The sequence below is a fragment of the Sceloporus occidentalis genome, unplaced genomic scaffold (genome assembly GCF_023333645.1).
Source record: "Sceloporus occidentalis isolate IW3139 unplaced genomic scaffold, rSceOcc1.0.p SCAF_15, whole genome shotgun sequence".
In the NCBI taxonomy this organism is placed as follows: Eukaryota; Metazoa; Chordata; class Lepidosauria; order Squamata; family Phrynosomatidae; genus Sceloporus; species Sceloporus occidentalis.
In genome coordinates this window covers 7,946,322-7,958,089 of record NW_028316995.1, presented here as the reverse complement: position 1 = coordinate 7,958,089, position 11,768 = coordinate 7,946,322, and the positions used below count along the sequence as shown (strand labels likewise).

The 11,768-nt window shown below is 38.2% G+C and overlaps 1 protein-coding gene across 1 annotated transcript; it reads right to left on the bottom strand.

Moving 5' to 3' along the window:
* Positions 1-208: 208 nt before the first annotated feature.
* On the bottom strand, positions 209-3,722 carry LOC149303209 (lysosome-associated membrane glycoprotein 5-like). The gene is made up of 5 exons (XM_089481380.1): positions 3,534-3,722; positions 3,134-3,265; positions 2,637-2,736; positions 1,538-1,726; positions 209-387 (listed from the first exon to the last, which is right to left on the bottom strand). Exons 1-5 carry the CDS (start codon positions 3,720-3,722, stop codon positions 209-211), a joined length of 789 nt encoding a protein of 262 aa, XP_089337506.1.
* Between the last annotated feature and the right edge of the window lie 8,046 nt (positions 3,723-11,768).

Genomic DNA, 11,768 nt, shown 5'->3' with positions numbered 1-11,768 from the left:
CGAAATGCTATAACTGAAAAATTATTGGCACACATATTATATTTAAATCCATAGATCGGTTCCCAATGCCTAGCTGTACATGTATGAAAGCCGGGAAGAACTTTTTACTGATTAGATTAAAGGGCATCAAAGGTAAGTGGTAATAGGAAAAGTGCAGTTGCTTTATCTACCTGATGATTCATGTGCCCTGCATTTAATAAGTCTTTGTTTATCCCATGTGCTTATATAGAGATCTGTCCCTAGGAATCTGAACTTGGTTTGCTGTCATTTTGTGATGAATGTGATACACGGCAAGGATGATCACGATGGCCACTCCTAAAGTTATGCCCAGAATCACCGGCAGACTTTCCTCCAGCTGCTTTCTTTGATCTGTTTGACACCTGTAATCTGGAATGGAAAAAACACAAAATAAACATATCGGAGCACAAATCAATCAATGCGTAATAATATTGGGACAAAATATCAACATTTATACAAAAACCATAGAGTTTTCTCTAGACATAACATTGGGTCAACCACGGTACTACCAGAAATACCTCCCCCCAGGGAAACTAACTAACTAACTAACCCCTTATGTTCCTTATCCCTAAGGTACTGCGTACTATAAGAAATGTTACCACTCAGGTAAACAATATAACTAACATTTAACCCATTACTTAATACATCTAAAAGGAGTGATGGGAGTGATAACGGGCCTTTGTACGTCTCTAAAGATATTCCATTAAAAACTAGTCGTTTTGAGCTATAATAGTAATTTACAACATTAACGTCTACACTGTATTTCTGATCGATTTCATGTTATTGAAATGGACAAAATGGGCTTTTTCTTTCAAAAACACAAACATTGGTAAGTGACCCTAAACTTTTGAACGATAGTGTGTATGCATGTATGTGTGTGTGCGTGTGTATTTATATGTACTTTACATTAGGTATATGAGGCATGTAGACCAAAGTCTTTATACTGGAATAACATTTTATAGGCAGTAGCATGCAAAGAACATATAAGGCACACAACACAATGTGTGGCACTTTTCAAGTCGGTTCTGTGGGCTCTCTTAATTGCATACCCTGCTACTGTATACAATGTACAGCGTAAGATTGCATAGGTCAGAGAGATTGTCTACATACAGCCGCTTCAATCGTTTGATCTCATCAGTGCCGGACCGGATCATCTCAGATCATTCATATAAGTCTGAGAATGATAGCAAGCCACAGATTCTACTCAGTTCTACTCAGTACCGAATACATTTAGCAAAATAAAATACATGTGTGAGCATGTCTAAACACCATCCCAAATCCAAAACATGCAATGCTCCCAATGCATGTGCTTTATCGAATGTATTAAACACGTTATACGGATTTCACTGAAAACCGGGAGAGCGTGTTCTTTTTTTGCCATTAATAATAATAATAATTATAATAATAATATGAGTGTATTTGCATGAACTAACTTTCTATGAGTACATTCTTATTGTCCAATAACAAACAGTATCACAAACACAGATTTTGTTCGTAACGGTAGCTGCAGTACTTGTACCTTCGCTGTAAACAAAATCACTGTTGATATCGAATGGCTGAATGTGAACGTCAGAGAGGAGCAGGGTCACGACTTTCTGGTGATCGGTAGAGGTCAGGCTGACTCTTTCTGGAGAGTCACATTCGTAGGACATTCCAATTGGGGTGACCATGAGGGAAAGATGTTGCTTGCTGGCTGTGTGCTTCCCAGCTAAAAATAAAGATAGCATCAGCAATATACGACCAATACGCATAATGTGGTCACCCGTCAGTAAATACACTTCAACGTGGCGGTTACAGTATATTAAAGACTAGACTATTGTGCTTGGAGTTGACTCACTAGAAATGATAAAGGTGCATTCTCAGAACCATCGTATATATGAGATCAAATATCATGGAATAAAATAAATACTATAGTCTGCTGTTTCAACAAATTGCCTGTATTGGATTTCAAAGGAGCATCACGTGGATTAAATTTCACTGATGTGAATAATACCTGTTGGGGCTAGTTTGTTTGTTTTTTTTTCCCCTTTGAAATCAGAGTATTCATTGAACTCTTAGACTGCCAATGTGGTGTATCTAGGTCTGACTCATAAAAGCCGCATGTTCTTTGTAACCCGGGCTTCATGGATAGACGAATAAGAAAGGTAGATCCTCTGCTCGTGTTCTTTCGTTCTATAGACTGGAAGGAGGGATACCTCTAATAGACAGACGGAAGAAGACAACAGAGGACGGCATGGTAGGCAGCATTAAGTGAACATCTGGTAGTAACACGTCAGCAGCCAACTGCAAAAATGAGTCAGCGACTGCAGCTAGCATCTCATCTGGCCATAAAAGAGCCCATTTTCCTTCTGTTATGCTAATGCTGTAATTGTGGGGTTTCACAAATTAAGGACGTATTTTCTTTTTCTTTCCCGCAAAATAAATCACTCAAGCGCAGCCAGGCCTTGTTTTGTGTTACGTAATTTACTCCGAGTATCCTCGCAATGCAGCAGCCTTACTATAACGGGTGCACACCGCTTCCAAATCAGCGAGCATGTCACGCGTACCATAACAATGTCACAAACAAGCCTCGGAAGACGATTATATTTGTGTGATAAATTGTCATTGTGGATACGTACGTCTTGCGCCATTCTTGAAATTTGTGCGCTCCGAAACGTTATAAGAAAATTGGATTTTATTCAGTTTCCAGTTTTTTCCATGGGATTTAGTGGAATCTTCCTGGTAATTATAAAATAAATGATAGATAATTGATACATCAAGATACTAAAACCTAAAAATCTGTACTCAATACATTTAATAATACAGTTACCCCCAATAACTAAAATTTACACCTCCCATCAGTAATATGTGTAAGGTTACTTGCGTTCCTGGATAGCATAACGTACTAAAAACATTTCTTGCTATATTACAGTTAGATCCGGATTATCTGCGATGATGGGGGTTAATTTGGCATTCACGGTAGACGGTAGAGAATTAATCATAACTAGCAAGTTGCTAAAAAAAATAACATGCATTCACTCTGCGCACTACCAGGTAATCTACCGCATTATAAGTATAGAAAAATCACATTCTGTATCGTGATACATGTGAAAACTGTAATTACAAATTCAGTTACCTTTAGGAAAGACAGCTTGAGAGTGTAAGCTTTGTCTAACCAGGACAAATGCAGCTCAGACTCATTATTCCAACATTTGCCTTTTATTTCGGTATCTCTGGGCAACTGGATAATCGCTTCTTCCAGATCCCACTAAAACAGACACAGAACCACAGTGTAGACAGTGTAATTAGAAAAAAAAATGTATGTACAGTATATATATATATATATATATATATATATATATATATATATATCTGTAGGTCAAGTGTAATCATTGGAGAAAAAACATGAATATTATATATATATATGATTGCTGCATTTACCTGCCCAAACTATAACATAAGGATCTTTTTTGGAAGGTCTGTGAATAAATAAACATACAGTAAGTACAATACTTTAATTGTAAACAGGGACTTACATCCACTTCGTTGATGGAAGGTACTTCATAGGGTACTATTATCTTAGCTGCGAATTCCGCCATAAGACACGTTGTCCCATTTTCTCGAATGGCAAAAATATTTTTCTCTGGGTTACTAGACAGACCAGAAAGATTTTCAACTTCTTGTTCTGCCATGTTGCGACCCACCGTGTCTGTAACAGAAAACATCCCTTTTCAGCAACACGGTGTAATACGTGTATGTAATGAGTGCCATGTTGCCCTATGAATGTCATCTAAACGGTGAGATCCCAACTACTCTGCAGACAAAGACAAGTATCCCTTTCACTGAGCAATCCATTCACTGTTAAAGAACACTTTAAATCACATCTTCATTCAGCAATACATGATACATAATTCTAATTGATTACATGCTGATAGAAGTAGAACACCTGCACAATCCATTAAATGGGTAAGAATCGTATAAAACACCTACACAGAAGAAGAATGAATGCTTGCAGTCCCAGGACAGCACTAGAACTCCTGGAAGCCATGCTTTCCCCTTTTAGGATTTCTCTAGTAATGTTGCCAGGTTTCCCAGTCCTCTTGTCCTTTAAGTGATCACAGAGGATCTCAGGATCTGGTTAGCTTCAGGTCCCAGGCAGCTGTAGCTCCTCCGCACAGAGCTGATCGAACCGTGAGCTGAATGGGAGAGCTGTGCACATGCAGATCACTCACATGCACACAGAGGAGGCTGGGTGAGGAGCTGTCCAGGTGCTGAAACACTTCCATGCAAGAACAGGCTCCTTGCTGCATTCATCCACAAGGCACAAAGCAGTCATCTAGATGGGGAGACAGGGAGCCTCAAATGATCAGGAGTGAAAAGGTCTTAATCCAGAGCTGTATGTCTGCAGCTGATCTCACTGATTCATCAGAAATGTAGGTATAGCTAATGAAAGCAGGAGAATGCAGGGCGAGACATGTAGGGGTTTGGCTGATCGCTGCCTACCTGAGATTGCCAAAGCAAAGCCTGCATTTCTGCAAAGCCAGATGATCTGTGTAAAGTTAGATGAACGCCCACATGGAAGTGTCAGACAGGCTGTGCTGCGCATCCACTGCCTCCTTCTCCTGCAGAGAGCACCCAGCTGCTACATGCCTCACCACTACTATCTCAGAAATGATAGAAAGCCAAGTCAAGAGGTCGTAATCTAAAACTGCAGGATCAGAGGCTTTCATATAATGTAAGGAAGATTTGCTTTGCTAAGATGGTGGTAGGTAAGTGGGATGGCCTCCCAGCAGAAGCGGTAGAGGCTAATACAGCCAGGGATATGTGTCTATACTGAATCTAAGGTGAGACCAAGGACTGATTAAACATTGAGTCTTTACATCAGAAAGAATGGGCAGAAAGGGTCATATCGCATGTTTCCATGTCACCCCCCCCACCCAATAATGATTTATTCTTACTTGAAGTAGCTTCCAGGGACATTGAGGGTCAGAGGCAAGGAAGGTCGGAGACGATGGGTCTTCACGGTGTATATATTTGCGTTGCCATAAAGCCCATTGGTAACATAATGGTAAGGATGACATTGCGTTAATGTATGGGTCCCATCCTGTTTAGGAGCCCAGGGAACTATCATTGGTTCAGCGAATACTGCAGTGTGTGGAGGGGGTGAATTTCCAGTGACCTTGTGTTTTTCTCATTTATTTTTTTTTTTTGCTTTTTCTTATCTTTCAACAATTTACAGAACAATTTTGTATCACGCTGAGGATATTATGACTCTTTCCAAGGCAATCGGAGACATGAGTCAATTGGAGCTGTACAATAGTATTTTGGAAAATCCTGCCAATAGGTATTACCGTATTTGCTCGATTATAAGACGACCCCCCAAAATCTGAATATTAACTTAGGAAAAAAAGAAAAAGCCTGAATATAAGACGACCCTAAAGGAAAAAAGTTTTACCAGTAAATGTTAATTCATGTAAACTATTTTTTTAAATAAAAGCTATGATTGAGAAAAATATTTTTTTTGTTTTTATTTCCTTGTATTTTCCAACCTGTCCCCCAGTTACGCACATCTGCCTCCAGGCTTGCCACACCAATATGGCACTGTGGCCCATGATATGCCTTTTAACCCTCTATATGCCACTGTGCCCCATGGTATGCCTTTTGACCCCCTATGTGCCACTCTGCCTCCAGAAATGCCTTATACCCCTATATCCCATTCTGGCATTTAGGGGGTTAAAATGCATATTATGGGGCAGAGTGGAATATAGGGAGGTATAAGGCATTCCAGGAGGCAGAGTGGCATTAAGGCATTGTATAGAGCACTCTGCCTCCAAAAATGCCTTATACCCCTATATGCCACTCTGGCATTTAGGGGGTTAAAAGGCATATTATGGGGCAGAGTGGCATATAGGGGTATAAGGCATTCCAGAAATGCTCTATGCCCCCATTTAACACACACACACACACACACACACACTTACCAGTGCTTCCAATTTCCTGCTGTATTGCCGGGGCAGCGGGTTGACGTCTCCTTCCGCTGCAGCCGGAAGGAGGTGGAGTTGGCAGCGGGGGTTTGTCTGCGTCCGTCACGGATACCTTCCCCGGCTGTCAGAGATCAGAGTTCCCCGCACCGGTGCCGCACAGTCGGGGAAGGTATGCGCGACGGACGCAGACAACCCCCGCTGCTAGCCACACCTCCTTCCAGCTGTAGCGGACGTTGTCTACGCGGATCGCGTAGACGTCAACCCGCTGCCCCGGCAATACAGCAGGAAGCACCGGTAAGTGTGTGTGGGGGGAGGGTGTTAAATGGGGGGGGGGACGACAGGAGGATCCAGGTCCCCTGCAGCGGTGCGGGGGATCTGGATCTTAGTCTCATAATCAGACCTTTATTTGAGGTCTGATTAGAAGACGACCCCGATTAGAAGACGAGGGGTACTTTTCAGAGCATTTGCTCTGAAAAAAACCTCGTCTTATAATCGAGCAAATACGGTACTTTTTTGTTCCGGTTAGACTCCATTTATTTGATGAGGAAGACACGGTATACATATACAAGAAAACCCGCAACGTGTTTCTTTTTAAAGGCGATTCACTCTCTGGTTATGGGATTTGTTTTTTTAACTTTTTATATGCCACACGGGATAGTTCAGTAACATAATAAATATTAGGATTAAAAAAACCATGGCAAAAAAATAAATAAATATATACATCAGAAATGATCATTCAATATGTGGCTGAAATCTTACTATGTGTGTCAAAATCACACAATCACAATATTGTAATATAAACACAATTCCTAATGCTGATCTATTTGTATCCATCTAGCTGCATGGTCCCCAGTGCTGATGCAGCTATCCTTTCCCACCATATAAGCTGGTGAGTCCTTAAGATGGAAATGCCATTGTTCGGGTAGTTCTCTTGGCATAGGGGACCAATTTCTTCCATAGGTAGTGAGCTCTCAATCTCCACTATGCAACTTTCTTTGGGATGCGGGCACGGTATAACCTGGAAGAAAGACCAGAGAGAGGAAAATGTGATAGACATTTCAATACATAAATGGATTTCAGGTACAAGACAGAAGCTTGTTTTAGAGGAGGACAACTGCAAGGTCAGAAGCTTAAATGTAATGTAAGGAAGTTTTGCTTTACTGAGAGAAGGGTAGATAAGTGGAGCAGCCTCCCAGCAGAAGTGGTAGAGGCTGATACAGTGAAGGAATTTAAACATGCACGGGATAGGCATGAAGCAATGCTGGACTGATTAAGGTCTGAACCTTTAGATCAGGAGAATAGGTAGACTAGATGGGTCGAATGGTTCTTATCTGCCATCAAACGCTATATTTCTACAGAATGCACAGGATTATATAGCCCGCCGTCACGGCTGCTGGAAGCAGACTACGTAATACAGAACTCCATCTAAAATGTCAGAAAATTATAATATCTAAATGATCCAAAAATCATTGTTCTTGTTATAAAAGTCTTTATTCAGCCTCGCCACCTAACACTAATGGAAAGGGTATAGCCCAAAACTAACATAAACATTTTCATTATATATATTATATAAGTTATAATGAGTTTAATGACAAATGACACTAAAAGTTCTGTAGGGGACTTATCACCTATTAACAGATATCACGATTAGGATACAGTTATCTTATAAAGCATCTTCTCCATTTATCTAAAAATAAAAATTTTCAGTGTTACATACAGCCATAACATCACACACCTAATGTATCGGTTTGTCTTAGTCTGCCAATTCTAGTTTTGTCATACCCTTTAATGCATGTATTGTAAGAAGTGCTGCGTTAATTTATTAGCGCTGTATAATAATAATAATAATAATATACATTGTACAGCTGCGTATACAGTATAGTTGCGTGTAATTACCCATTTATATTTTTATATACATGAACCTCTAATTTGCAGGTGAAATTTAGGATGTTATGACATCAACTGCATCGTTATCATTTATCATACTTGACGCAATCATCTTCACTGTATCTGATTGTGATTGTGGGTTTCTGTAGCACACCTTGGTGCTTTGTGTTTTCTTTGCAGAGCTCTTTGGTTCTTGGTAGCCTAAGATAGGAGTTGTCAAACTAACATATGATGACTTCATTCCAAAGCGTAACCTCAACAAAGCCTGGTAGCCTTGATCCATTAATAAGCCCCCTCACCTAGCAAAGTGGGTTGGCCTCAGCAGCTCTGAGAAGCATGTGAAGCAAGAGTGTAGGTGAAAGAGCCTCACAAGCCCATGAGACCGAGCGTGCAGCCTGTGATGTTCACAGCGAATGCCATGAAGGACCATATGCCAGTTCTCAGCACAATGCGCGGACAAGCATTATTAGCTAGAACCCAGGAAAGATTGCTTTACATATCCGCTATGTCATTCGAGAGAAGATAATGCTGGAATTCATCACAAATATTGAGATTTCCTTAAAAATGCATCTCAATAAAAAGGATTAAAATCCAAGAATGGAGACATGCACAACAGAGATCCAAGTTCTAGATACAGTTTAATGTATCAGGGCCTGGAATGTGTTTTGTAGAGATGAGATGGAACCTACTTTTTTGGGGCACAAATAAGATTAATGTCCCTCCTGATGTTTATAGCAGATATATACTGTTTCTGATAGTACATTGAATTTAAGCTCATCTTCATTTGTGGTTTGTTTCTTCGGTTTGCACTTTCTTACAGGTCTATCTCATGATTTCCCAAAGATCCTTTCCTAAAGCTTTGCTTCCCAAGGTAAGAGAAACAGCTTCACTAACATGTTGTGTGGGTGGTTCTAGATTTGACAATCTACCAATAGTGGTAGATAATTAACCCCTTAACTCCAAATTTGCTCTTTTTACTGTTCTTTTAAACTGGAAAGTTCATTTAAATAAAAAAAAAAACTTGTTATAATGATCTTCTAATAGGAAAATAAAGTCAGTAAAATATTTTTTTTTGTTAACAGGGGAACAAATGAAATGTTACTTTATTTTAATGTTAACAAGCATCTGATTGACATCGCATATTTTCTTCTATAAATTACTTTAAAGTTCTTTTTACCAGAGGTCTTATTTGGGAAAGCATGCGTGTCTGAAATAATATTTGTAGGAAAGAAATATTTTAAAGGTACCATTTTCTTTCATCTGGATTTTGCACAGTATTATGAGTTATATTTAAAAGTTTTTATAACCACAATGTTATGCTCAGTATTACTATAGAATTATCGAAACTAAACAAATTTGAGTAATGTTAAGTAATGTTTTTGAGGCGGCAATCATTTCTGAAGAGGTACTTAGGTTTAAAATCTTAATGACCTTGGCACTGCCAATGCCTATGAGTTTTAGTATTTGTTAGCAATCCTTATTGTGTAGAATAAATTACAGAACATGAAAACCTCTTATAAGGCTTTTCAGACAAAACTTTTATTGATCAATGTGTCAACAGCAGTTTAGGAAGTAATATAAATAGTCATTACAGTAAAATGTGTTGAAAATGTATGTTAAGTCTCTATGATGATTAGATCATTCCAAAACATGTGTATTTAAATATGTAACACAACATTGAGGCTTTGCAATGCTTGCTTAGTGTTGAAGGGATGATACAGCCCTGTGGAGTGTGTGTAATTATATATATATATATATATATATATATATATATATACACATACATACATACATTTACGCACACACACACCCAGCAAATACTATTGAAGAGCACTATATATATATATATATATATATATATATATATATATATATATATATATATATATATATGGGATTCTCTCACACTATATGGCTGTATATTGTTTAGCCTACCACTAAGTCAAAGTACCCCAATTGTGTGTGTATATCTATCTATCTATACACACGTTTACATATATAAATTATAAATGATATGTAAATATTAATAATATATATAAATAAAAAAACATATTATATTATATAGAGCTGCAGCATTTTTAAAAATGCATTATGGAGCAAGATAGAAAAAAATGTTTAGGCAGAACAAAGAATTGTGTAAGAAGAATGCATTGATGACCGGGTAAGATATATTCTTGGCTCTTGGCTCGCGGAGCTAAATCGGGGCATATTGATTATAATAAAATATTACAACAACAGAAAATTATATATATATATATATATAGGAATAAATTAGGAATATTGGATAGATTTATACAAAACTATGCAGTTTAGAACATTATAGATTACATGAAGACATTGTAGATTGCATTACGTAACTATGCAGCAATGTACTAAGAGGCTTCTACATTACAGAAGGGGGATTAGATTCATTTTAGTAAAGGGAATGCCAATGAGAACGTTTGAAAACCTCATGATATTGCATGTTTTGCATACCATTCAACCCATAAAAGCAGTAAAACATTAAGACGTAAGTTTGTGTCTAAGTCTAGAATTCTAGTGAAACAGAAGCAAAAAAAAATACATATGAAAATGCATTTTGGATATATATATGGCTATGTTTTGGTTCCCAACTGTAAAGATGTAATATATGGCATCCCAGTTCTCATTCAGAGCCCGTTGACTCAGTCAGCATTTTTCATAATCATATTTCAATAATATGCAAGCAAGTATTAATATACACAAGAAATGTAAAAACTGGCCATCAAGCTGGTTTGTAGTTAAAATAATAATAATAAATGAATTTAAATAAATCAAATAGCAGAGATATATGTTTTTGGGTTAAAAGAGTAATAGACCATAAAATGCCTAGCAGGAAAATATCGCCTATGGAGGCCTTAAATCAGCAGGTTACACGAACCCAATGTAACAATACAAAAAGCCACACCTTACCCATCACAATGCACTACCCTGCACCAAAAATATGGCATCATGGGCAATCATGTACGCTGCCGAAAGACAAAGGCCATCAGCACAGCTACTAAATACATTTCCACAAAGCACTGATGGCATCTCCAAGGATAGATGCCTGCTCCCAAATACTTTCTCTATAATCTTACAGTAAACACGGGGTTAAAAATGCTACACTTTTTAAGATCAGTGAGTAAAATGTATTAATGAGGAACAAAAGGTCAATTAATTACATGTGGCCTGGCGTTGGGCAAGATTACCAAAGGCGATTGTGATTGACTGTAATAAATTTTTGTCTGTGATCTGCAGCCTCGTTCTCCAGCTTGATGAAGTAGAACTGCAAGCTGCAGAAAGGATCGGAATCAGTCAAGGAGTGCGTCTAATGTTTTACGAAACTCATTCCACGCGCTCTATTTTATTGAGTCTCAAGGCGAATCGACTTCAATCATTGACTCCGACTGTTACTGGAATTCCATTGTTTGGGGCTAATTAAAAAACACATCAAACAAATTGACACTCGGGGCTATTATTGTCACTGTTACTCGAAAAAGAGGGGCTCTTTGTATGCATTTGTTCTATGAACGCATTGCTTTGTTTTTGTCTTTGTTATCAAAATAAAAAATATAAAATAAAATGTTTTTTGCTTGTGCTTCTCGGAATGTAATAAAAATAATATAAAGCATCCAAAATGAGCTGACGAAGCAAGATGTAGTGTCGTGTCCTGTATGAAAAGACCCTGAAAGGGAATGGATTACAGGAGACCCTGATAACCGTTATGGTTTAAGATAAAGGGATCTTATAAACGTAAAATTAAGTTCTATACATTAAAAAAATCTATATGTAGCTTAAAGTAAGCTATATATTAAAAATAAAGCTTATCTATATATACATTGGAGCAGCGCCGGTCCTCAACCTACTGACTCCTCAGGGGCCAACCTGGCTCTTTGTCAC

Bases quoted from the DNA above. Each gene is read 5' to 3' on its own strand.
- LOC149303209 (XM_089481380.1), bottom strand. From the start codon at position 3,722: ATGTTTTCTGTTACAGACACGGTGGGTCGCAACATGGCAGAACAAGAA. The intron at 2,737-3,133 runs GTAACTGAATTT...TATAATTACCAG, and splicing joins TCAAGCTGTCTTTCCTAAAG to GAAGATTCCACTAAATCCCA. The intron at 388-1,537 runs GTACAAGTACTG...TTTCCATTCCAG, and splicing joins TGATTTTGTTTACAGCGAAG to ATTACAGGTGTCAAACAGAT.